Here is a 25,786-nt window from a genome sequence, read left to right on the forward strand (position 1 = left end):
GCTCTGATAAGAGATTTCCAGAGATCTGCCAGTGAGAAATATCTTAAGAAAAAGTCGTTCCGTTGATTCTCGTTTGAATTTCTTGACCATCGACAGCCTGGAAGTTAGTAAAGTTGGCCTTGTGACTGAGTTCGTTTTCCGCTCCTTGGAGATCTGACCTCCTCGCCCTTGGATGATAATTCACCGCAACTTGCGACGCGAAATGAGACGGGGAGATTCAGGCTCTTCCTCGGATGGCTATGGCCTCGTCTCGGGAGATATGCTTATCCGACTTCTGCCTTGCACGTAACCGTTTTTAGCGCCTGGTCTTGGCGGCGTTTCAGATGCCAAGAGTGGTGAGGCAGACTATCCTGCAGCGCAGCGAGACATGGACAGTTTGATAGATCAACGAGAAGCACGAGGATAGGCTGCATTCTTGCTTACTCTGTCGGAGAATCGCTTGAACGATATTGGCGAGCAGCAACTGTATGGGGTAGAAATGATCCGACACGGGGAAACGGAATGTCGGTGCCAAATGCAGCCACTCGATTCACTCCATTCCTGAAACTCCCGACTTTGTCTTCTCTGCCATTTGCTACAGACAGGCGCTCCGCGGTTTATGACAATTCAGATCGACGCCTTTTGCTTGCCACTGGGAACTTTCTCCAGAATTTTGGACTCTTGGGGCGTGTACATCGTAGCTTTACGGAAGAGCAGAGCTTGATTCAAGTGAGGAGATTCGTCGTCCGGTCTCGGGGGGTTTGGCACCGGCGGCTCTCTCGCTTTTGGTCTTCCAGAATGTGACTGCATTCGCCACGCCCCACATTACGCTGTGCTTCTTGTTCATGATTCGGAGACACACTCCGGTAACGTCCATGGCAGATATCATTTTGAACCAGACGATGCTGAGAGAGTTCATTGGGTGTATTGTATGTGCGGTTACGCGGTGCGTAACTTTCAGAGATTTTCGCAGCGACTGAGCGACATCGATCCCGTTCCTCAAGAGGCTAACGCAGAGGCCAGCCGATGGCCTGAGGGATATAGTTTCTTTTTCCGTGCAGGGAATTCGTTCCAGCTCCTTGATGATTAGAAAGGAGCCCTGTGTCTGGACGGAATCAGATTCTTTCGGCAGGCGCGCTTTCAAGCCACCCACGCGACTCATGGCGGGGTCGCTGAGGGGCAGCTCTGATAAGTGCTGATACTGATAGTGATAGTGGCCAGTTTTCCTATCGCCCAGGAACACCGTCCCTTGCCTGGGGCGGACTCGGTCTCTACCAGCACTGCAGTAGTCCGGCTAAGATACCGTTGGCTCCAAGCTCTCGAGCACTTGCCAATAGGCAGTCGAGCGAGCTGTCTAGACTGCCGTCTTCTTCTAATGCCTGACTGGCCAGGTCCCTTAAGGAGTCGCACTATACAGACGACTAAAGCCCAACCTGCAGCTGATATGCAGACTCGACCAGTGGTTGATAATATAATTTACCAACAGCTTGCGCTTCATTATCTCTGTCCTCTCAGCGCTGGAAAGGATGGAATGATGCTCTGGTTGCTTTTGCGTCTGAGGGTCACCAGACGTGGTTTTCTGGGGTATGGATTTGTGTCTCTGAATCCGATCACCGTCGCGTGGGGTTGCGATTCTGGGGAAAAGGAAGTCCGCGCAGGTTCGAATGAGATTGTCGTGATTATTATTCGCAGTCACACTGGAATGTCGATGGACCCATACCTATACTCAGTTCTAGAACCTTGAATTTGGTGGTGATTGTGCCTTACAGCCTCCAGCCCTGTTGCTGGGGAGCCCATGTGTACCCAACCCGGTATTCCTCACCACAACACCAAAAGCATACCAACAGCGAGGGAGTTTTGGATCAAATTCAATCATTATCAATAAGGTATCTCGAACCAAGGTCCTGCGCGTAATGTAAAACGTGGCGTAACAACAGTCTGACCTGCAGCCATGCCGGCGTTGCGCTTCCATTCAACGTTGCGCCTTTTTCTTGAAGCGCAGCATGAGCGCCGTCAAGCGCGAGGAGCAGCAATAAGGCAGCAAAAGCAAAAGCAATGCGGGAAACAAAGTCGAATAATTTCCAGAAAAACTGAATTATCACAAGTGCCGAACGAAAATAGGATCAAAGGGCGCGCCTGGAAACGGGGAGGAGCAGCACCGCCCTGGGGGGCTGACGGTAATTTTCAAAATATTTTACCGGACGGAGGCAAAAAAAGAAGGCGCAGAGCGCAGCGATTTATTTAAATAACCCCCCACCCACAGAACCAGTGGTGACTCGCATCTCTCCAGTCTTTCTTCTCCTCCAACCCCCTCTATCCTCTCTCTTTATTAACCCGTCAAATCCGTCCTCCCATTCTCTCTTGCTCCTGCAATCACCAGTTTCTCGATTGTGTCGTGCGCATCTGTCTATCTTTGACGTTACATCCTTTGACTTCTCTGAAGTCTTTGAACAACCCAGAAATCTATTTCTACCCCTCCACACATATCAACCATCATGGTGAGTCACTTCTTATCTGTGGTCGACATCTGCCGAAGAATGCGAACTGACCTTGGTTTTTTTTTTTTCTATCTAGGCTGATTCAACTACAATCTCCAACACGGAGAACGTGCGTTACACTTGCCTTCGACAACCGGAGGCTTGAAAACTTGTCACACTAACTACCCCTGCAGCTCCTGAAGTACATGTCTCTCGATCAGCGAGGATCAGTTTTGGCTGAGTACATCTGGATTGACGCTGTCGGCGGCACTCGCACCAAGACCAAGGTATGCAAACACAGCTACCTGATTACATCACAATCCATCATTGCGGCCATGCGTGCAGTTGGGCGCGCTGGTTCAGGACTAAGACTCGATGCAAACGTTTTGCCGAGCTGATAAGGCCGTGCACGGTCCTGATAACCACCACGCTAATGCTGCATCTGCATCTATCCGCTCCACGTGATGTCCTTGCCCAGCATCGTGACTAACAGTTCCTGTCTCTAGACTCTCTCCAAGCCTGTCTCAAGTGTTGAAGAGCTCCCCGAATGGAACTTTGATGGTTCCTCCACCGGCCAGGCCCCTGGTGACAACTCCGATGTCTACCTCCGCCCCGTTGCTATCTACCCCGACCCCTTCCGTCAGGGTGACAACATCCTGGTTCTCTGCGAAACCTGGGACTCCGATGGCAGCCCCAACAAGTTCAACTACCGTCACGACTGCAACCGCCTGATGGAGACACACGCCAAGGAAGAGTTCTGGTTCGGTCTGGAGCAGGAGTACACCCTTCTTGGCCCCGATGGCTGGCCATACGGCTGGCCCAAGGGTGGTTTCCCCGGTGCCCAGGGCCCTTACTACTGTGGTGTCGGTACCGGCAAGGTCTACTGCCGTGACATCGTCGAGGCTCACTACCGTGCCTGTTTGTACGCCGGTATCAAGATCTCCGGTATCAACGCTGAGGTCATGCCTTCCCAGTGGGAATACCAAGTCGGCCCTTGCGACGGCATTGAGAGTATGTTTCAAAGTTTTCCAGGTATATCGAAATGATCTGACATTTTTTAGTGGGTGACCACCTGTGGCTCTCCCGTTACCTCCTCCACCGCGTTGCTGAGGAGTTCGGCGTCAAGATTTCCTTCGACCCCAAGCCCATCAAGGGTGACTGGAACGGAGCTGGTCTCCACACCAACGTCTCTACCGCCTCCACTCGTGCAGAGGGTGGTATGAAGGCTATCGAGGCTTACATGAAGAAGCTCGAGGCCCGCCACGTCGAGCACATTGCCGTCTACGGTGAGGGCAACGAGGAGCGTCTCACTGGCCGTCACGAGACCGGTAACATCGACAAGTTCTCATACGGTGTCGCTGACCGTGGTGGCTCCATCCGTATTCCCCGCCAGGTCGCCAAGGATGGCAAGGGTTACTTTGAGGACCGCCGTCCCGCCTCCAATGCTGACCCGTACCAAATCACTGGTATCATCGTTGAGACTGTAAGCACCTCTACTTGAACTTTTTGTCTAGCAAGTACTAATAATGGATACAGCTCTGCGGTGGTCTCTAAATGCCTTGATATCAGACACAATGTGAAAACAATTCATATTAGCGCTCGTATACCCTCCGGCGTCAACTGGGTATAGAAACAAGAGAGCAGCTGGGCAGTTTCTGTGGTGCAATATAGATTTCTTGTCTTTCTTTCTTTGGTGTTGAATATGTGATGCCACAGCTCGCCTTTTGCTTTCCTTAGCCCTGCTGGTTTTGCATGCAAATTCTTTCTTTAGGTAATGGGGTTATGTGTTACGTATAGCATAGAACAATCCAGTAAATGGACAACAGGATGGATAACACAAACTTGATCTGCAACTCCATGATTCGTGCTGGTTCCTATGACTGTCTCGATGACATCATCGTAGCATTTTCTATGCTTGGCCCTGCCATCAACTACCGTTGTATATCGTGCTGTGAACGCAGCCTGCAGAGTACGTCTTTTATCGGGAATGGGACGTAGCAGCTGACCCAATATGTACAAACCCAAGCAGAGCGACTTATATAGAATATGGACTATGAACAGGAGGTACTTTCTACAACGTAGCACAACGAGCGAGGTACAGAGTCGGTAGGAACCATCCGATCGTGGCGATGTTTTCCGCACCGATAGAAGTTGCTTCCTTCTGACGTAATTCATCCTCATCCATCTCCAGCCGAACGAATACCATCATCTCGATTCTTGAGGCGTCGGTTGTACGCGGTAGATAACCTCGGGTAACAAGAGGTAAATTTGCACTTGCCGCGCTCTCCACTGTACAGGTCTAATGACTTCAAGAAGAAATCATGGCATTCGTTGAACCATCGCCGTCTCGATACAGATGATGATCAGAAGGATGCTTGCGGTGTTATTGCGCGCCTTCCCTCACACTGCTACCCCACCAAGTCTACAGTTCGAACCTCGCTCCAGGCGGTCTCACGTTGCTGAACTCATGAATGGAGGATTCTTGGCTCGCAGAGCCTCAGGGAAAGAATCTCTGGAGCCTGGACTCAACATAAAGCTTGTCCACCTTCAGCCCGTTTCCCACCAGTTCTGCCTCGTCAAGACAAGTTCTCAGCCTGGTGCTTAGCCTCCGGGCTAGCGTCTGGAGGCTCGTATTCCAGGCCCCCAACATGGGGCGCTTCGTATGAAAGGGGCAACAAAATCCCTCAGAGGCCTTTCAGCCTCAACTATCGATCAAGTGCGAACGATGCCACTGCCGAGCCTGCAAAGCATACCTCCAGAGATAACCATACAAATTGCCGAGTGTCTCGGCATCAGGGATCTTGACTCTCTGGTTCGGGTCTCGCATCAGTTCCACTCACTGTTGTCCTCCCAGCTTTACACACTCGGAGCATTATGGTCTCCCGATCAAGCAGGAGACAATGAGACCATCACACCGCTGGCGTGGTGTCTTCGAAACAGCCACCGCAATGCCGCAAACGAATTGCTGCTGAAAGGAGCAAACCCAGTTCTTCTTGCTGGAGGAACAACGGCAATCCACGAAGCTGTGCAGCGTGACTATGTGGACGAACTGCGCCTCATGCTGGATCATCCGTGTTGCATCAAGAACCTCAGAAACGGCCTCGATGAGACGCCCCTCATGACAGCAGCTCGACTTGGTCAAGAGGCCTGCATACGCGCCTTACTGGGTTCCGAGCAAGGCGGGAATCTCATCGACGCGCTCCAGGTCGCAATCAGCGAGTCCCAAGAGGCCATCGTCCGCTTAATCCTGGGCTGCATTGCCGCCCCATTCGACTTTGAGGATGACAAACTTACAGTGCTCTTGTCAAGTGCCGTGAAAAAGAACCACGCGGGGATTCTGCGACGATTGCTGACCTTCGCCGCAACGACCTTTGTGGAATTCGATATCAACAAAGCAACCAATGAGCTTGTTCGTCACGCGCGAGATAAGGCGTGCATTGACGTCTTCTTCCGGTTCGGCGCTGATATTAACTACCGGGCAAGTTGGGGCTGGACCTTTCTACATGAGACGATTCTCTCCCGAAACTGCGAGGCCGCAGCGCATTTGCTGGACCGGGGAGCCGATATCGACGCCGTAGATACGAGCGGGACCACCCCGTTGATGTTTGCAGCATATATCGCAGACGGGGAAGAAATAGCGCAGCTCCTAATCGACCGCGGAGCGAATATAGAAACGACGGACCGAGACGGCCTCAACGCGATGCACAACGCTGCCTCGCGTGGGAAGACAGATATGGTTGAGCTCCTGCACCGTGCCGGCCTCTCCGTGCGGGCTTTGTCAGGTGATGAGGGGTGGACTGCGCTGCACTATGCTTCTCTTGCTGGCTCTGAGGATAGCGTCCGTTACCTCGTTAACGCCGGTGCGGATATCTCGGCGGTCGACTCGAACGGGCAGACGGCGTTGCATGTAGCAATTACGGCAGACTCTACAGATGTGGCTCAGGTGTTGATCCTCGCTGGTGCACCGTTGGATGTTACAGATCTCCACTTCAAAACTCCGCTGCACTATGCCGTGGAGGGAAAGGACATGTATCTCATCCAACTGTTGCTAGAAGGGATCGAGAAGGTAGGCTCGGACTTGAGCAGACGGGATCCTTTTATCAAATGGCTTCCTATGCAGCATCCAGACGGGACGACATCATACTGGAATGCAGGATCCGTTCTGCACGACGCCGTAGCGAACGGGCAAGAGAAAATCGCAGAGCCCCTCCTCTCGAAACAGCGCAATATCCACTCTCGAGATATATACGGCCGGACAGTCCTTGACTGGACGCCGGGTCATAAACCCTCCCTACGGGAAAAGATCCTCAGCTACTGGGGTGATCATCCACAGACAACAGACCCCAAGCAACAAACCGCAACACTGAGACAAAGCACCACAACTCTCATGACCAACCTCCTCCTCTTCCCAGACTTGCTGACGCAGAACAAACCGCAATATCAACACCACCTCTACACCCTCGGAAAATGCCTCTTGTACCTCAACGACGAGTCCGCGGCGCGAACCGCCTTCGCACTACAAGCACAATGCGACCCCCACAAACCTCAAACCCGCGAAAACGCAAAGTACGCAAACCTCGTCTGTACGCGGTGCAGAGTGTGTCCGTCTGTCGACCATGGACGGTGGGTTTGTACGGTCTGTCCGCGGATTGATCTGTGTGATGTTTGTGCGGAGACTTATAGGAATTTTCTGGTTGTGGGTGAGGCGTGTGTTTCACACCGGATGGTGGAGGTTCGCGGGGAGGATTGGGATGCGCTTAAGAGGGTGGATGGGCGTGGGTTGGTTTGTAAAGAGTGGTTGGAGGGCTTGATTGAGTTGTATGGTGATTAAGAATTGCGTGAGGAGAGGCAGAAGGTTCTATATCTAATTCTATCTATATATGAAGCAGATCTAGAGTATATGATATGTATACCACCCGCACCAAGAAACACCCCAATCTACTGCTTGTCCCTTTTGAAGAACCCCGTGAACCCTCTCCCCAAACCCTCAAACCCCCGCTGCTCAAGCTCCCTCCTCGCCGCCCCATCCACAATCTTCCCATGCCTATCCTCGCCCTCCCCGTCAACCCCATCCCCTGACTTTCCCGGGAAAAGCCTAACAGCCCCCCACATGCCCAACGCAGCCAGTATACTCCCGCCCAAAATCCCGACCATAACCAAATTACTCTTGCGAAACTTCTCCCTCCCCGCCGCAGCCGCATCAGCCTCCCACCCCTGATAAAGCGCATACGTCGTGAGTATACTCCCCAAATTTCCCCACCCGGACACAACCGCAGAGGCCGCCGCAACACCGACCTCGCCATGCCGCGGCTGGAAGATCTCCGTCGTCCAGGCCATCGTCGTCGGGACTGTGGGGCCGAGCCCGAAACCGATGATCAGCAGGCCGCCGTAGCGCGGCCAGGGGTTGTCGCTGGTGCCTGTGAAGGTTGTTATGAGGAGGCCGGTGATTTGCAGCGCTGCGCCGAGGATGAAGAAGGCGGGGCGGCTGTGGTGGAAGCGGTCGCTTAGTGGGGTTAGGAGGAGGATTGCGAGGAGGTCCATCTATAGCAGTAATCATTAGTATAGTTCCAGGGAAAAATTGGCGCAAGCGAGGTGAGGTGAGGAAGGAAAGTGGAAAGGGACGTACAAGCCAAATCGGCGCCGTAAGCAAACTGAGCGAAATCCCCGAAAGAGAGGGGTTGATCGAGTGGATGATGACCGTCGCGTAATTCTGCACGCCGATGCCAACGCCCACCACGCCGAAGTACATGATCAGTAGCGGCCACAGGCGCCAGTCCAGCAGGACGGCGAGCAGGTTCCGGACTGTCCATCGGGGACGCTTGTAGACGCGTGTCAGATCGCGGTAGTGGATTTCGGCGTCGCGGCCTGTTAGGACGGGTCGGCTTTGTGGGAGGCGGAAGGGGAGGTATTTGGTGAGTTTGGTTTTGGATCCTCCTTCTCCTCCTTGTCCATATCCTTCTCCCTCTTGCTCTTCTTCTCCCTGTCCCTGCTCAACCCCCGCCGGGGGCTTCGGTCGATCCGGCAACCACCAAAGCAACGCAATGCCCACAGCAACAGTAATAACCCCGTAAACGAGAAACATCCACTGAAACCCGACGAGGCCCCGGGCGCCGTCCATTTTCTGGAACCCCGCCGAGACGAGGCCGACGACGGCCGCGGAGAGTTGTGCGGCTGTGTAATACTGGCCGATACGCTTTCCTGTGCGGGAGGGCGGGTAGAAGAGCGTGAGGTAGTAGGCCATGCCGGGCCACATTCCGGCGATTACGATGCCGAGGAGGAGGCGGAGGAGGCTGGATGTTTTTGTTAGTTTGAAGGAGCTGAGGGTATTGTGTTGTTGCTCAGATGGATTTGAGGGAATGAGGTTGAAAGCAGGAGGAGGGAAGAGCATACTATAAACTCCACGCAGCCTCCATAGCAGCCATGCAGCTCCCGATAATCCCTACACCGATGACAATACGACTCATCCAGACGTGCGGACTTAGCTTGGTCATGATGAGGTTTGAAGGTAGGTCGAAGACGACATAGCAGACGTAGAAGAGCGCGAGGCCCGTTGAGATCTCATGCTGCGAGATGTTGAGGACTTCACCGAGGGTGTGGTGCGTCTCGATGTTCATCGTCTGCGCGAGCCCGATGTTGGAGCGGATCGCTGAGCAGAGGAAGTAGAGCGTCCAGAAGGCGGGGATAATGCGGAGGTCGATTTTGCTGGATCCTGTTAGTCTGTGGTTCTGTATTGAGGGTACCGGGGTAGTGAAATGTACCGATAGATGCGCTCAATCTCAGCAATGTCTACATCGTCGCCAGACTCGAGGTCATCTTGGTTCGGACTCGGACTGAGCGAGCGTGCGCGGTCTTGGCTGTTGGCGTCGCGAGGCTGTTCCTGTATGCTTTCTCGACTAGGGTTCTTGGTTGACGGGGCCTGAAGGAGGGACATATTTCTCTTCAAATCTGTTATACCGTCAAGAGCTCGAAGACTCAAGAGAAAAAAGCGAAGTAATATATGCCGAGGGAAGCGGGTAGAGAGGGCAATGCACGGATGTCGGTCCGATCGGATAGACGGCCGCACTCGGAGGAAACTGGCGAGATCGTTGAGGACGGGTCGTGTAAATGAGTCAACTCTTTCTTTAACTCGAACTGGGACATATTAGAAGACTGAGTGCGATTGTTGTGGTAACAGAGCTGAAGGGGTGCCCGGTGAGCTGAGTGGAGTGCGGAGGTCGGGGAACCACATGTGATGGAGAAGTAGGTTCTCCGAGGGAAATTGAAGGAAGCACTGTACCTAAACTGAATGAGAGGTCATTCTAATGACTATAGCTTCTCGATACCAACTCTCTAGCAATATTGCAAGCACAGCAACTGCGCGGGATGCAGAGTTGAGAGAGTAGAGCTGAGTGACATCGGAGAGCTTGGGCCTCAGGGAACTTTTTTTTTTTTGGTGAGATCAGATAAGAAAGCTAAAGTGAATGGCGGGACCGAAATCCACCCAACCAGCGTGTGACTCACCTCGTAGCCTCAAGAGGCTTGCACAGGAATCCGATCTCGGAAATTTGATCTTTTGGAATTGTTGAGCTCAACCTGTCCAGATTAAAGGGTACGATGGAAGTCTTCTCCGAAGTCGTGCGATCGGACTCGTGGTGGGATCGCTGTTACTCAAGATCTTATACGACCTTGCTGTGAACCATATGAGTTAATTTGGCCATCTCCAACTGATGACAAACTGGGGAGGCTAGGGAAAATCTATCCCGATGTCTCAGAGCAATGTCCGGGATAGAGGATATCTATCCTGGATCTCATGTGCCAAGGCTCGACCAGGGAATATAATATTCTACAACTTTTACGAGGCAAAGCATTTGAAACAACTGAATATGATTTCATTCAAATCTGCGGCCTTCAAGCCGAGGGGGTATAAAGTCATCACTGAACCATCATCATGGCTATTCGCCCGTGAGCAAAAGTTCATCAAGCGTAATAGAAAATCGTCGAACCCCCAACCGAAGCAGCATTAATTCCTCCCAGTCCCACGCTATGTCCTCTCAGAGAGACACCAACGAGGTTCCGCCTCCGAATCTGAAACAGAGAAGAAAGAAATTTTGTTTATGCCACTTCCACCTTCTCGGTGGTACTGGTGTTTCCATCGCTAGAGTCGTGGTCCTTGCCGCCGTGGTGCTCCAGGATGCTCGCGCGGCGGACAGCGTCGTCCTCGACATCGCTGAGCTGGCGAAGGAGCTCGCCGTTCTTGCCGTACATGTGCGGTTCCTCCTTGGCTTTCTTGACGACGTTGAAGACGCTGGTTGTCTTGCGGAAGATGCGGTCCATTTCTTCGAGGGAGCGGTAGGCGGTCTCGGGGTAGAAGAAGTAGACAACGGGGAAGATGAAGGCGTTGCTATCGGTTCTTGTTAGCTTGGGTCACGAGGGAAATTTATAGGGGGTCCTTACATGACGGCGAAGATAATGTAAGTCTGGTAGCCGATGTTACGGAAGGCAACGGGGGTGATCATGACGACCATAAAGTTGAAGATCCAGTTGGATGACGTGGCAAGAGCATTGGCCGGGGCACGAATCTTCAAGGGAACGATTTCAGCCGGGTAGAGCCAGGTCATACCGAGCCAACCGATGGCGAAGAAAGTGTTGAAGACAAAGAGGAAGACGGCGCAGGCAATGTTGGCCGAGTCGGTTTTGGCACTGGCGGTACCGGCGAGGATAGCCATGGAGATGGACATACCGGCGGCGCCGAAGAGCATGAGCGTGCGACGGCCGAACTTTTCAATCGTAAAGACGGCAACCCAGGAGGCGAGGAAGTACTCAGTGCCATTGCAAGCGGCGATCAGTCGAGAGTTCTCGAGAGACATGCCAAGCTGCTCTTCAAGCACGACGGGAATGTAGTAGGTGATCAGGTTGATACCAGAAATCTGCTGGAACATCTGGTTGACGTAGGCGAGCACGGTACGGTGGAAGTGGCGGTCCTCGTTCATGGTGAACATGTCCTTGAAGGAGCCCTGGGCCATCTCCAACACGGTGGCCTTGATCGAAGTGAATTCGGTCTGGAGGAAGGTAGGGTCGGCGCCGTCACCGACCAGAGCAGCGAGGACTTCGCGAGCTTCATCCTCACGACCCTTGAGCACGAGCCAACGGGGGGACTCTGGAAGGAACATTACGAAGGCGAGTATAACAAGGGCGAAAAAAATCTGGAAAGCGAGAGGGAATCGCCAGGCGACTTCGCTGGGATCCGTGAAGAGAAGACCGTAGTCGATCCAGTATGAGATGGTGATACCGCATGTAATCATCGCGCCCTCGATCATGACCATCTGACCGCGACGGTTGGACTTGCAGCACTCGGACTGCCACGTAGGGACGGTTGAAGTGTTCATGCCGTTTCCTGCGGTTGTTAGCCGACTTGACACATTTTTGCTGCAGCTGACTCACCGAAACCAGTAACCAGACGTCCGACAATGAACTGAGCGAGATCGTAGGAAGTACACTGCAGCAGAGCGCCAATGACCATGATGAATGAACCAAGGAAGATAGTTTTGCGTCGACCAAGCCAGTTTCCAACCCAGATTGTCGGAATCGAACCCGCGAAACATCCCAGATTGTAAGCAGCAACGACAATACCTGAGCAGAAGTCAGTAGGCGGTTGAATCTCAGGCTTGGAGTGACATGCCTTGACGAGTGGATTGGCTATTCGCTTCACCTGCGCTCAAACTATCGTAGTAGGTACCGCTCGTAGCAATTGTTGGGAAATACTTGATGAAGGAATTCAGGGTCAAGAGACCTCCGGTAACACCCTGATCGTAACCGAAGAGCAAAAAGTCCATGCCGGCGATAACACCGATGGCGATCTGCAACGCCTCACCTTGGAGGCCCAAGTACTTGCGCGCCATGTTGAGAGCGGCGTGCCTGAGCCAGCAGTAAGCTCCTTCTCAACGTGCTCTGTAAGGAAGGGAAGAACACCGAATCCAAAGTGAGAACAGAGATCAAGTTCTCAGTGGGGAGGAAGAGTGAAAGGAGAAGGAAGGTTGGGGAGGAAGAGAAGAAGGAGAAGATCAACGGAGGGTTGCACGAGGACGCGGATGGCTTTTAAAGGTAGCAGGAGGCTCAGAGAATCGCCCATGGCAGACAACCTAATTTGACGGACGCGGCGAGTCAGAAGCCACGGGCCAAAGTAACGAGACAGTAGACAGCAGACAGCAGCGATCCATGACGAAGGAGTCAATTGGAGAGGTAGCATTCAACAAACTCCGCTCCAGATATTCGAAAATGACAAAAGGGTCAGCCTGTATAGCGCACGTCATTGGCCAGGATCCCTGATGGGGACTCCACATCTCCTGGCTGTCTTCGGATCTGGCGGGCGCGGCTTTCTGAGCGAATTCCCCCATCTTCTCTCCAGCTTCTCCGCCTCAATTGTCATTGGCTCTACCAGAATCCACCCCATCACCTGCCCAAGGCCCCAGGCACCGACTCAGCCAACCCGGCCTCCAGAAATGACGTTGATAGGCTCAATACAGCCAAGTTCCTGGGATCGGCGGGCGTGAGCTTAGTCAATCAAGCAAAAGTCAAGAGTTCGAGTTTGCGAGAAGCAATGCCGTCATAGACTAGCCTCTTCTGGACAACCCGGTTTTCAGGACTCCTTTGCCTGAGCCGACAGTGTTGGTTCTTCGTTATTCGTTCCATGCTGCTGAATTATTCTCCGAGGTTGGAGTAACAGTTCTAAGGATTGTTCTACTTTTATCTGCCGCAAGGGGTGAATCGAGAGCTGTCATTGCAGGGGCTTGGCCGCTCCGCGTGGCAATCGCATGGTGAAACGAGGAATGGAAGATCAAAAGAATGAAGACAAGAAAGTGAAGCCTTCATTCTTGCCTCTTGCGACTTGATCAGACGATTTCGAGAGTCTGGTCCTGGCGAGTGAATTGCAACTCGGCCGTTGCCACACCTGCTAGCCACCCACTGGCTGCGAAATCTGGGGTCGCCTGGAGACTCCAGGTTCCGCCAAAGTAGTAGCACTTACGTACGCGGGAGTTGTTTGGAGTCCCAAACTGCCAGGTGCTCGCCTGTTCATCTATGCCTTGTCTTTCTATCTCTTCAACAATGCTTTTCAAAGTTCATTCATGACATAGGAACAATTGACCTTTTCGATGCTGTATGCCGGAGTTTTCCCGAATAATCATGTCGCATTCCGTGTTATTATCGTCGACCGGGATGGCCTCATGTTTGAAGTTGTCCGCCGTCGTTGGTACGGAGTACGCTCTTGGTTCAATCTCATTCGTCCATTGTTCTCAAGGCCAGTTTCATTTTCATCCGGCAAATTCTCCACAACAGCCGAAGGACAGAGGCCGACCGAAAGCCAACGGGAACAGGTCAGCCATCCACGTCTGTAGGTTTGAAGCTCAAACATGCAGTCATCATGTGGTATAACGCAAGGCGGCTTCTCGAAGAGGTCAATCAAAATGCATTGATGCCGTATGACAGGTCAAGTGACAATTGAGTCACGATTCAGAGTCAATTAGTATGAATTTTGTCAATTTGACTTTGTGCCGTAGTATTGGTGTGTCAATGGGATGTCGTTGGGGTGCCTGAGGGAAGGAACGGATCTTCGCGAGCCGAGAACTCTGGGCATTTCCCGGCGCCTCAGGCTAGCAGGGTTCGCCCGCACACAAGAACTCCAAGCCTTGACCAAGCAGCCTTCAGGTAATGCCTAGCAATAGCCAAGGCATTTCTAATGATCCTTGTTTCTGCAGAACCAAGGAAGAGAAATGCTGATAGTCGATGGCATCTTCAACAGCTTCAGTCAGATCGACGATTCCGAACCTTTTGACGACGTTCGACGTTGAAGCCATTCGCACGCCACAATCGACCTTCCCCAGCCGCGCCTCTCACTGGCCCACACGGGTCACACAATGCTCCGCCGGGCACCCGCAATCGGCGGCACTCCTCGTTTCCCTCACTCCAAGGGAAAGGAGAATTTAGCCGGCTGTGCTCTGCTAGGCTCTCTGCGGTTAGCCTCTGAACGCTTTCAGCGCCCTGACCGTCGAATTACAGCCCCTCGTTCCCGAAACTTGTGCTCCATCGGCATGGGAACTTGCGCCACGGCTTTCAAACCTGACCACCATCGTGCTTTCGGCTGCGCCCGAGCCGATCGAGTCGGAGTGGGAGACAGAGACGGATTACCGCATTAGGAGCTTCCGTACCCAGTCAGTCATGGATCCTGGGGTCGCGGCCTCGCGGCATCGCGTGTCCCTCGAAAGGATCATGGCGTTGTCGCTCTTAATTTATGACTCGCATTGACCTCCAAATCAGCATGATGCAGCATAAGCGGTTCATATTTACGATCATGCCAATTCTCTTTATCGTGTCTTGATCCGACCTCTACCCGGCTTCATATCATTGAATGTACACGTACGAGCTTATCAGGATGCATGTCAAACGTCTGCCATGAGTCCAGACACGATTTGACGACGCAAGGGATAAGGGCCGTCAGGCATCAGCCATGTTGGTTACCGCCCGCCGAGTTCACAATCTGACGGACGATGTACAGAGTAACCGGCCTGAAGATCCCCCAACTTCTCCGAGTCTCGAATGGCCAAAGCCGGTCCTGTTCTCAGAATGGACAGACGAAGCACATTCTTCGTGACGGGCACCGCCACCCCCGGGGCCACGAGCGAGCGACCCTAGCATTCTTTTCCGAGCCTAGTGCTGCCACTCAGGGTGGACGTCTGACTCGCTTATCTGTACGTATGTCATCATCGGTTTGGAGCCGGATTTCAAGCCATTGTCGTCATCTGTCAAGCACAGTCGCAAACGTGCAACTGGCATCTCGGGCTCGACACGGGTGCCAAGTCTCTTCGGACCGACATAGCAAGTACTCGGGGTTACATATAAGCTTCTCGGCATTCTGTCGTTCCGGCTCGCTCATCAGCAGGCACGCCGCCAAGACTAGACTAAACCGTCCAGCCGGCTTCGTCCCATATGGCTGCATCATATTGCATGACGCATTATCGTTTGAGAACAATTTTGGGGATCTCATCTCCGAAGAAGGCATGGAAGAGCATCATGGATAATGGAAAGGCGCCGCATTGAGAAATGCTCGGCATTGGGTTTTTCCTCATACACAATGTCATAAAGTGTAAAGGCCATCGGTGGACGCCCTCTGGACTACCGTTTTCTAGCCGACTTATTGCACGCTTCATTCCGACCTAGCCTAAGGCATATTTCGGTGCTTTCCCGGAGCATGAAATGGTAAATAAAGCGTGAGGCTAAGGATCAACGTCGATCGTGACCTCTAGATAGGAGAGTCTCACACTATGACATGAGAACCTAACTTCGCTCCTTCCAACTCTCACGCAACGACGTTGTGCATCGCAGAAATATGCTTCCTGTACCTTCCAGGATTTATTGCGACGCTGCCTGATGCAAAAGATCTGAAGTGAATACCTGGGTTATGTGACTCAACAACCTGGGAGTACCAAGGGCTTCATATCGCGACCAAGCCGCTCACAGAAGAGTGTCTTTCATTTCCCCAAAACTCCTAGGCAATCACGCATCCGCAACCTCTGGCGTGGTTGTGCTTGAGCAGATACTCTCTTCTTCGGTTTCCGGATCGCGCGACGGTTCAAATCCAGACTCCAGAAGCAGCGCTGTGCCGGTTCCTCGCCCAGGTGTCTCTTACACGCCTCGAGACTTCTCATACATTCCTGGACCTCAAGCCGTTGCCGCCCAAGGCGGTTTTCAACGCCTCCCTTCCTGGCAAACTGACCTAAACGATGTTTTCTCAAATTGATCTGACTGACGTTTCTCCTAACGACAACATCACCCAAGATCACGCCGGAGATATACTCTTGGTTGTAGGGACAAATGAGATTTGCAGATATCAGAGGAGACGCTGTGGAATGATACAGCGGATTCCACCGTATCTGCCTTGGGACCGTTGGTTGGGGTTTTCGCAAGGCTGTATTAAATGCGACACATGTGGTCTCACGAGATTCGCGGGCCAGACACTGCCTGGTACAACGAAACGCGCAGCCAAGAGGCTAGAGTTGCTGAAGCTGGTGCTAAAGATATTGCTGACCAACCCCAGCGACCAATAGTGCGCAGTTCCTGCGATCACGTCTCCTCGGCGCGCTGACACGAGCGGGGATGGTGTCCATGAATCTTAGCCTTGCGCAGCAACTACCCCTCGTTCACGGCGGGTCGAACGGATCACAAAACTGGCTTAACGGCATCGACTCCTAGCCTGAGCCTAATTCATTAATTCAACTTTGCACACCGTCATACATTCGCGCTCATCAGACATTGCCTGCGTTATTATGGCTTCTCAGTCGGAGCTCCCGCCAGTTCACCGAATCGCGATCATCTCAGACTCAACATGGGCCGCCAATGCTATTGAGGCACTCTGTGATGAGATATACGGAACGAAAGTTGAGAGCCCATACCCCGATACGTATTCGTTTGGTCTAGGCAAGATCGCCGGCCATAAGGTGCTTTTGGGCAGGCCGCAGCATGATAGCACTCAGCCTGACTATGTCTCCGCTAGAGGATTCGCGTTGCACTTTTCAAGCGTGGAACTGGTTCTTTTAGTTGGTGTCTGCGGTGCGGTGCCTTCAACGGATGCCGGGGAAGACTCTGATACCAGCGTTTTTCTTGGAGATGTGATAATTGGGAGTGATATTGGAAAAAACGAGTGTTTCAAGACGGATGAGGACGTGCGACAGGAGAAGATCTTGACTGATCATTTTGGAAGCCGGCGCCTCGGCGTCCGTGCATTCGTTGAAGAGTTGGAGCTGAGGAAGGAGCAACTTGAGTCGGACATACGACTGCCTCGACAATTGTGTGATCAAATCTGGACGGGGAGACAATCTCCAGCAGATTACCGTAAGATTTTTCCATCCGACTATCGACACAAAAACCGCAATCCTGGATACCGCGACCCTGAAGGCTACAGGTTGGATTACGGCGATCTCTCTCCAGTCTTATTTGATGAGGATATTCTGTTCGAATCTGACGATCATTATGACTCTGCCGACTTGCACCCTGACCCAAAGCGGAGCTCTTGCGAAGAAATGAGCTGTGATGCGGGTTTCATGGTGTCTCATGGTCCGCACGACCACCTGGATAGAAAGCATGTTATACATTTTGGATCAATATGCTCAGGACTATACGTGCGATCCATCGAGGCTCGGGAAGCTATCACTCGAAGAGAAGGGGTTATAGGGTTTGAGTCGCAAGGCGAAGGGCCTTGGCACTGTCTTCCCTCTATCATGGTGAAAGGAGTGGCTCATCATGCGGACGGACACAACTTTGACAGTTGGCGAAAGTACGCAGCGGTAGTAGCAGCCGCTGCTACAGTACGCCTTTTGGAATATTGGGGACGTGGTTGGAATCTTGATTGGTCTCGGCGGGATCTGTTTATCTCAACATTCGCGGGCGATTTGCTCAGCAAAGGCTTTGAGGAGAAGCCGGAGAGGGCGGCCCTGGAGAACTTGTGCGAGGCGCTTCCAGGGCTGTTACAGAAGTTCGCTATCAGAGCTAAAGCGAGCGATGATTTCCATAGGATTCAGGATACGGTGGCGTTGGTACGGAATTACAGGTAGTAAGTGATGCTCCTTCCCTAGATATTACGATACGGAAATTGACTTGGTTGCCAGTGAAATTGTGCGAACTTTAAGGAACAAATACAGGGAGCAGTGCGTACTCGGACGTGGATCAATAGAGGCGAACGAAGCAACCACACCTCCCAGCACTTTTAGCGTACCTTTTGATAGCCGCCTGGAGCACGATATCAACGAAGGACCAGCTACGCCTCCTGGCAAGATTTGGGCAACTAAGCCTTTCGGTGACATGAGTACCCTTGTTCGTTCAGTGCCACAGCTCTCTCTTTACCGCGACTTCATTATTGATAGCCTCGCTTATAAGTGGCTTATGGGAGGTATTCGAAGAATACTCTATTTGAGTCCACCGCAGGATAGGTCCGCCAGTATAAGTCAAGCGATTATCGAGTATTTACCAATAACTAGGTGGAGTGACCCGCCCCAGCAACATAGCCTGATTCTCGCAGCAAAATGGAATCTGCATTCGTTCTTGCAGGAGCAAGAATACCCAGATGATCCTAGGAACCCACTGGAGCGAGTCATTACCATTACCGGGTCCACAACAGACGCTCAGGCAGTGACAGCTGCACAGTATATGAGGCAAACATGGCCGTCCACAGGCCACTATTTCCTTCGTATTATGGAGGATTTTGTTCGGACTGAGTCCGACAGTCCATATTTTTGTGAGGAACGCCGACCCTGATTCCATAGGAGGGCTGACTGTTCTCAGATGATCTACCGGATGGAACACGTATGAAGGTGTCGTCACAGGGCCCTCAGTTTACGCTTGAAGTCATTGGCATAGCAGAGTCAATTGCAGAGATTGGAGATCAATTTGCGTGGCTGGTTGCGGCTTTTCACACACCCGTTGACGATACCCGAGTCAACATTGTCCGCGCCTCTGTGAGTGAGATCAAATCTCATGAAAAGACCAAACGACCGAGTGTCTGCACTATTGAATTTGATGTCCAGGTGGTTTACCCTATCACAAGACTGAATGGACAATGCTGGCATAAATTGTTTGCTAGCCCGGTGATAGTTGGCGGATATCCGATTCCACGGAGGCCTCGCGATGGTGTTGGGCTTGAAACCAGCCTAGATACAATGGCTGATCTTTTGGGGACAGATCGCATCAACATATTCCGCGACCAAATATACATCAAGGCATTTGCAATGATGTTATTCCCAACTTGCTATTTCGACAATATCATTGTATGGCATCTTCTCTGGTCGGATGGACCTCGGGTCTCATATCTTGAGAGTAGAGACCAGCGTAAGGAAAATCTCACCATCGAAGACTTGGAAAACGGACGACATATCATTGGCTGGTGCACAAACTTTAGGTATCTAACGGGTATGAGAGCTCTTTTACGAGATTTCTTGAAGCGTCCATGCTAATGTCGTGTGTTTAGGGTCTGCCGATGCCAATTATGACATTGGCCGATCTTGGCTAAGGGGTGTCCATGAAAACAGCCAGTTGAAGGACATCTCAATATCGCAAGGGCGTTTGATTAAGTCTGATCACAGAGTAGTGTACGGGAAACGTGACATATCACCCAGGGTCATTCGTGGTAATCTAAGGACCAAGCTTGAGGATTTGGCAAAGCGACAGGTGTTGCTCTGGGATGTCGGGTGTAAGCGTGGATGGTTGGTAAATGGACCTAGCGCTCTGCTCCATTTACTCCGTGCTTCACTTCGATCCAACCAAACTGACGATCTCTCGTTCGCCTTCCTCTTCGATCCGGATATCTTCGAGGAGGCCAAAGCTCCCTACACGGTCTCTGCGGCATTGCAGGTTCTCATGAATCCGAAGAATCTTGATATGCCACTCTACAAAGACGATCTTGACGGTGATCCGAAGACGAGTTGCTATCGAGTTCGCGATCGACTCAACGACCTGTACGAGGTAGTCGAAAAGATGCTGGATTATCAAATCATGATCTGTGGCAAAGACGGTGTGAAGCTCCGAGATGTTCCCCGAAGGTATCTCGAGGGTTGGGACTTCAAAGATATCGCCACAAAGGAAGACCCAATCTATCCCCGCCTTGCCAAGTTGAAGACGATTGGTAAAGGTTGGGTGGATTTTATCCGCGCAACCCAGGCAGTGGTTTTGTTTGGCAGAGATCTTGGGGATCTGGTCGAACCCAGCGCGACAAACGACCTCTGTAGTCATTGGAGGACTTTGCCATGTGATAGGTATTACTTGGCTGCTTGTATGGGAGACTTGAAGAGGATATTTGACCGCTCTGGACATTTGCTATTCATGCATTCGGGGCCCACGTCTTTTGTTTGGCATCCTTCTGAACCGACATTTAATCTGAGCTGCCGTCACATCGAAAATGGGGATCTTCCTTGTGAGCCCACGAGGACAGTATGGCGAGAATCCGCTTCGTTTTGGAAGCTGGAAAACACCACCTACTCTGGAGCTGTGGTTTTCGGCCACAGTTCCCAGTCTGAATGGATCTGGAGGGACACAGGAGAACCCGAACGAGGAAGCCTTCCCATCTCGGATGAAGAATCAGACGGCAATGATCAAGCTGATAGCGGGCTCGGTTCGAGTCTCCGGTCGTCGGCGATTCCCGAGCGTCAGAGGAGCATAGAGGGACCAAATCTCGCTGGATTTACACACAAAGACTATAGGGTTGCTATCATCTGTGCGCTCTCTAAGGAGCTACTTGCTGTGAGAGCTCTGTTTGACTGTTCTCATGGTGACCTGCCGACAAACGAAAATGATACGAATACATATGCCCTAGGCTCTATGGGCAACCACAACGTCGTTGCTGCCTGTCTACCCAGTGAAGAATACGGTACGAACGCTGCGTCGAAAGTCGCATCAGATATAGAGAAAAGCTTCCCTGCAGTGAAGTGGCACTTTGTTGTTGGAGTCGGGGGAGGCGTGCCCTCGAGCGGGCATGATATCCGCCTTGGTGATGTAATCGTCAGTACAAGTGTGATTCAGCATGACATGGGCCGGGCAATGCAGGGCGGCAGCATATTTGAGAGCACTGCGCTCGCGCAAAGGCCAGCCAGGTCACTTATGACGGCAATAAGCTTGTTGCAGTCCGACCCGTACCATACGCATGATTGCCTTGAGCCGCACATCGAACAGATAGTTAACTTACGCTCGGAATACAAAGACCCTGGTCAAGTCCACGACAGACTCTTCGAGCCGCACTACAAGCACGAACATGGCCACAAAACATGCACCAACTGCAGTGGCCCCGAGGTCAACAGAAAGCCTCGATCCCCGGGACCCCGCATCCACTATGGCCGTATTGCCTCTGGAAACCAAGTGATCAAAGACGCACTGACGCGAGATCGAGTTGCCCAGATTTTGAAAGTCATCTGTTTCGAGATGGAAGGGGCTGGCGTCATGACTACTGGGCGCTGCCTGGTAATCCGGGGAATCTGTGACTACGCGGACTCGCATAAGAATGATGAGTGGCATAACTACGCGGCGGCCACCGCTGCGGCGTACACCAAGCTCTTCCTCCTTCGGCTTCCCGTGTTGAACCGCGAGATGGTGCACTTGCAGAAGCGGACGGTGGCGAGTTTGGATGAGGCTGAGCTATCGGTGAAGAGGATTCGGTATGAGCGGGACTGGTCTTGATATTAGAGATGTAGGTAATGGCATTGTTATTGTGCGATAAGGCGTTCTTCTATCACTTCACACAAACTACACTCATTGATCTAGATATTCTCAATGTCTTTCCACTGCTAGCGAACAAGGGAAATTGACTTTCAAGACTTGACTTCAATTCATAATCTCAAGGGACTCTTCTGGTTGTTAATTGGTATTAAGCCCTTTATGTGAACATTGAAAATGATTTGGAACAAAGGGCAATTGTTACCTCTGAAAACCCCCCGTCATTGAATTACTCCCTTCGAGAAGGACGACCTCGACCAAGACAATCACCAGCCGGGCGAGAGAGAAACAGTGAGAGATAAATTCACAAAGAAAAAAAGCCCACCCCTCAGCCAGGACACTTATTCGAGGTGCTGGGGGGTAAATTCTCCACTCCATGTTTCAAGGGCTCGGTGGTGGTGGCCGTCCGGTTGACCTTTGCGGCCCACCACCTTATCAATGTGTCCAGATTCGTGTTGCCATCTGTGGTGATGGGAAGGAGCTTGGACATTTCTATTTTCAGCCTATCCCCGTCGAAATGCGCCAGGAGAATGCGAGCGTGGCGTGGACCGACAAACGAGATGAGCAGCACCTAGCAGGACCAAAAAATGTTAGCACGGGCTGACGCGGATCAATGGATGGGAAGCTTGGGCTCGTAATCCAAGCACACATCATATATATACGTACGGGGATGATGGTGTGTGCTCGCAGCTCCTCTGCCCTATGGCGCTCGGCCATGATTCCCAGAATGGTGGCCACCTCGGCGCGGAGTGGCTCCTGCTCAACTGCGTTGGCATCTGTCCACATGGCTACCTTGAAATGTGGGAAACGGCTATCGTTGCAGATCCAGCCATTCGTGCACTCCCAATCAGGCCTAATGGGCGACGGACGGCTGCACCTCGGCGAGTAGCCCCTGTATGAGAGTGATTATTAGATCCTCTGCACATCCAATACAGTTATCATAATCAGTTGTTGCGACGCAACTCACTGGAGCACCTTCCAGCCTATAAAGAAAGCCAGTTTGGCCCTCTGTTTCTGCGGGCCGATGCGGGGAAGAATGATGGTATGCCTGAAGTAACATTCGAGGATCTGCACATGCCCTCGCATGGGAGATCCCTGTTCTCGAAAGAATGGCATTCCGTGATCTATAACATCGCGCATGGTCTCCATGTTGTTCTGGACCCGGTCCGAGATGGGACCCTCAGGAAGCTTTTCGATTTCCTGTCGGCTCATCTGAACGAAGAACTTGGAGGTACCCGGGTCCCTGCTGAGATCAAGGGGTCCACGCTGAGTCGGAATTTCTCATATTCTCTCTGCGCCGAGCCCTGAATCGCACCTGGGCTGGTGTCGGCTACATATGGGCCTGCGTGGGCTAGGAGCAGGGGAATGAGGGTCTCAATCACTCTTAGACTGGCATTTTTGTCTTGTTCTGGTGACGGCTTGGTCACAAGCGAGGTCCTGATGGGGTCTCTCCTGGCGGCGATGGAAGCCTTGACCGAATCTTTCAGCGCTTTCAAGTGCCTGATGCACATGATGGGTGGTGGAGAGGGAATAGAAGATGGTAAAAAGTGAGGGGTAAAGTAGGTGATCTGGTGAGGGAAGGAGTGTCGCAGTGTTACGATGGACGGGGAGTTGCGCAAAAAGCTTATATACGTAATCGGGCTGACCGCTCACCAGCTTCTCTGAAGTTATAGCGCAATCACCAGCATGGTGTGGAAAAAAAAAAATAGATAGATAAATAAATAAAAGGTCGCTACCTGCTATCAACCGAGTAGGCCGGCGGCAAATCATCCGTCGTCTCATAAAGCCCATATGGACGCCCATTACCAGCTCCATGTCCAGCTCCATTTCCACTATATCGATCCCTCACAACCGCAGGTTGAAGTTGCTGAACCGCCGCCTCAACATCACCAGGTCCAGTTCCGGCAGCATTCCCTCCCTGCGCCCGCTCATGCGCCAGCGCCTCCCTCAGCTCCCTACTCTCCCTCCGCCGCCCACACTTGGTCACACAGCAAAAGACGGCAATCATACATCCGCAAAAGGTAAACAGCGGGATACACACGATGACCGCCGTTGGAATCCCGTGGTTCCGGGGCGAGCTTGGCGAGGAGGAGTCCGAGTTGCCATAGAGGTCGTCGAAGGAAGGGGGTGTATATCCTGGTGAGGAATCGTCGTCAAATAGGTCGTCGCCGAGGCTTGAGGTCGATGTGGAGGTAGACCCGTCATCGCAGAATGTGGCTTTTGAGGGGGAGTTTAGGTTCTCGTAGAGTTCGATGAGATTTGAGGGGCATGTAGTTGTTGTAGTTGAGTCAATAGTCAAGGACTGGGCGGAGATGAGGTTTGCGAGGTTGATGCTGCATTTTGTCAGTGTCTCTCTTGGAGTTGTTGGGAGGAGAAGGCATAGAGACTTACGTCTCAAGCTCGCCAGAGATGTCTATCACCCCCGCGGTTTCCAGGCTAGATGATATCCACATGGAGGATGAGGAGTGGATTGTGATTGTTGCGTTTGTCTCGGACATGACGCCGAGGGTTACTCTGTAATGAATCTGTCAGTAATCAAATCATGACCGGGGATTGTAGCAAGAGAGAAAAGAAAAATGCAGACATACCCCGAAATAAACCCCTCAAGCACCAACTCCCCATACAACTTCTGCAACGCAACTAATTCAACGCCCTTGAGGTCCGTATAGTTCGCGTGTACCTCCATCCCGCTCCGCTCCGTCCCGGCGCTATCACGCGTGCCAATTGTTTTCAGCTCCGGTGTCTCGAGTCTGCTCATATAGCCGCGGATACTCATCCAGCCCGCTTCTCTTAGCGAGGGGAGGTGGATTCGAAGCGGGGCTCGCGGCGTGGGGTTCCAGGAGGGATCTGTGGCGATTGTGAGGCTAGAGGCTGTTTCTAGCGTGGGGAGGGATATGCTATGGATCCATGATTAGTACCTAGAGAAGGCTTCCGACTATGTAAGGGTAAGAATCATACCTCGTCCACAATCCCGCCATCTCGATTCTCCCCGCGGACTTTAGCGCATTTAGATCAAACACAGCGTCCTGTACGCCTTGGATAAACGATAGCTCCTCCACATGTTGAACATTCATGAGATTCAGACTCTTGAGTCCCCACGACTGCGGGAGCCTCAGCCTCGTAATCTCCAGGAGATCGACCATCTCAATCGCGAGGAGGTTAATAGCCCAGACCTTCTCATCCATGGAGATCGACCCATTGAAGTGTGTAACTCCGTTAAGGGTGAAGGAGCCGCTGAACGAGGTGTCGATAACGATGTCGCCGGTTATTGACGTGCAGCCGTCGAAGACGGTTAGATCAGATGGTGTCGAGATGGTGAGTGGGGTATTGTTGGTGGTTGTTGTGCATTCTCGGGCGTAAACGCCTGGGGTCTGGTTAGCAATGATGAGCTTCAGTGATGATGCAAAGTCAACATACCACCCGGCAGCACCGCAAAGATAGCAAGAAAAGTCTTAAGTGAAATCATCTTTAGTGCATAGAATGAGCAGTTGCATTCTCGGGTTGGATGGCATTCAGAATCGAGTCTGTTTCGTCTACTGTTTGACCAAGCAGGAACACGGGGAATGGGCGTGTTTATATATTGCCCAGTCTGAATGATTCGAATCATCCACACACCCCCGGACCCTTGTGCCGAGTCGGTCTCCTGCCCAACGAGACTAAATCACATCGAGCCCACCCCTAGAGGTCACGCGCAGCGGTAGCACCTCCGATGGGGGCCAGGGCCGCCGGGCAATTTCGACGGGGCAGGGCAACAGCTCGAATCTATGTCAGCCATGTGATTGGCCCGGGCCCTGAGCAGCGGGACCTAAAGTTTAGTGTATGGGATCTGGTTGGTTCAGCGCCAGCACAGGGTGAAACTAGCCTGGAATTCGAGCGAGCCGTGTGCTTGGCTATTCCTTGGCTTCGGGTATCCGGCAGCTAGCCCCTTGGAGTGCGGCTGTGTCGAGCTGGGGATTGGGGCGAGGGTCGAGCAATGTCGTCACAGGGACTAATTGATGGGGCTGTGTTTATTGTCCGCGGATATGGGCAGTCGTGGTTGCGAAATGGGAGAGGCCGAGTGAGAGACTAGGGATGTTCTAGAAGGATTGGGTGGATCTTCATTTTTT

The 25,786-nt window shown here is 52.3% G+C and overlaps 9 protein-coding genes across 9 annotated transcripts; 4 read left to right on the top strand and 5 right to left on the bottom strand.

The window, feature by feature from the left end:
- Nucleotides 1-386: 386 nt before the first annotated feature.
- On the bottom strand, nt 387-1,247 carry BJX68DRAFT_24028 (uncharacterized protein). Its single transcript, XM_071040664.1, has one exon. The coding sequence runs from the start codon at nt 1,139-1,141 to the stop codon at nt 683-685; it is 459 nt and encodes a 152-aa protein (XP_070901875.1). The 5' UTR covers nt 1,142-1,247; the 3' UTR covers nt 387-682.
- A 1,227-nt stretch (nt 1,248-2,474) lies between these two features.
- On the top strand, nt 2,475-5,061 carry glnA (glutamate--ammonia ligase; the record flags this gene model as incomplete). The annotated part of the gene is made up of 6 exons (XM_071042779.1): nt 2,475-2,477; nt 2,554-2,586; nt 2,651-2,743; nt 2,963-3,467; nt 3,518-3,939; nt 4,885-5,061. The coding sequence occupies 6 exons, from the start codon at nt 2,475-2,477 to the stop codon at nt 5,059-5,061; spliced, it is 1,233 nt and encodes a 410-aa protein (XP_070901876.1).
- Nucleotides 5,062-7,394: 2,333 nt separating this feature from the next.
- BJX68DRAFT_274180 (putative MFS transporter) lies at nt 7,395-9,909 on the bottom strand (the record flags this gene model as incomplete). The annotated part of the gene is made up of 4 exons (XM_071047601.1): nt 9,215-9,909; nt 8,847-9,158; nt 8,083-8,746; nt 7,395-7,997 (listed from the first exon to the last, which is right to left on the bottom strand). Exons 1-4 carry the CDS (start codon nt 9,385-9,387, stop codon nt 7,395-7,397), a joined length of 1,752 nt encoding a protein of 583 aa, XP_070901877.1. The 5' UTR covers nt 9,388-9,909.
- A 393-nt stretch (nt 9,910-10,302) lies between these two features.
- Nucleotides 10,303-12,722, bottom strand: BJX68DRAFT_231779 (sugar porter family MFS transporter). Its single transcript, XM_071039389.1, has 4 exons — nt 12,115-12,722; nt 11,877-12,065; nt 10,890-11,829; nt 10,303-10,836 (listed from the first exon to the last, which is right to left on the bottom strand). Exons 1-4 carry the CDS (start codon nt 12,332-12,334, stop codon nt 10,548-10,550), a joined length of 1,638 nt encoding a protein of 545 aa, XP_070901878.1. The 5' UTR covers nt 12,335-12,722; the 3' UTR covers nt 10,303-10,547.
- Nucleotides 12,723-13,117: 395 nt separating this feature from the next.
- BJX68DRAFT_231783 (uncharacterized protein) lies at nt 13,118-14,206 on the top strand. Its single transcript, XM_071039390.1, has one exon. The coding sequence runs from the start codon at nt 13,593-13,595 to the stop codon at nt 13,863-13,865; it is 273 nt and encodes a 90-aa protein (XP_070901879.1). The 5' UTR covers nt 13,118-13,592; the 3' UTR covers nt 13,866-14,206.
- Nucleotides 14,207-14,856: 650 nt separating this feature from the next.
- BJX68DRAFT_24151 (uncharacterized protein) lies at nt 14,857-15,859 on the top strand. Its single transcript, XM_071040850.1, has one exon. The coding sequence runs from the start codon at nt 14,978-14,980 to the stop codon at nt 15,506-15,508; it is 531 nt and encodes a 176-aa protein (XP_070901880.1). The 5' UTR covers nt 14,857-14,977; the 3' UTR covers nt 15,509-15,859.
- A 785-nt stretch (nt 15,860-16,644) lies between these two features.
- BJX68DRAFT_24153 (5'-methylthioadenosine/S-adenosylhomocysteine nucleosidase family protein) lies at nt 16,645-21,763 on the top strand. The gene is made up of 4 exons (XM_071040856.1): nt 16,645-18,036; nt 18,092-18,717; nt 18,765-19,388; nt 19,447-21,763. The coding sequence occupies exons 1-4, from the start codon at nt 16,754-16,756 to the stop codon at nt 21,642-21,644; spliced, it is 4,731 nt and encodes a 1,576-aa protein (XP_070901881.1). The 5' UTR covers nt 16,645-16,753; the 3' UTR covers nt 21,645-21,763.
- A 289-nt stretch (nt 21,764-22,052) lies between these two features.
- On the bottom strand, nt 22,053-22,973 carry BJX68DRAFT_24181 (uncharacterized protein). The gene is made up of 2 exons (XM_071040893.1): nt 22,648-22,973; nt 22,053-22,572 (listed from the first exon to the last, which is right to left on the bottom strand). The coding sequence occupies exons 1-2, from the start codon at nt 22,890-22,892 to the stop codon at nt 22,179-22,181; spliced, it is 639 nt and encodes a 212-aa protein (XP_070901882.1). The 5' UTR covers nt 22,893-22,973; the 3' UTR covers nt 22,053-22,178.
- A 348-nt stretch (nt 22,974-23,321) lies between these two features.
- Nucleotides 23,322-25,282, bottom strand: BJX68DRAFT_231789 (uncharacterized protein). Its single transcript, XM_071039391.1, has 4 exons — nt 25,098-25,282; nt 24,639-25,044; nt 24,269-24,577; nt 23,322-24,194 (listed from the first exon to the last, which is right to left on the bottom strand). The coding sequence occupies exons 1-4, from the start codon at nt 25,144-25,146 to the stop codon at nt 24,068-24,070; spliced, it is 891 nt and encodes a 296-aa protein (XP_070901883.1). The 5' UTR covers nt 25,147-25,282; the 3' UTR covers nt 23,322-24,067.
- Nucleotides 25,283-25,786: the final 504 nt, after the last annotated feature.

Source organism: Aspergillus pseudodeflectus (assembly GCF_044049435.1).
Source record: "Aspergillus pseudodeflectus strain CBS 756.74 chromosome Unknown BJX68scaffold_10, whole genome shotgun sequence".
Classification (NCBI taxonomy): domain Eukaryota; kingdom Fungi; phylum Ascomycota; class Eurotiomycetes; order Eurotiales; family Aspergillaceae; genus Aspergillus; species Aspergillus pseudodeflectus.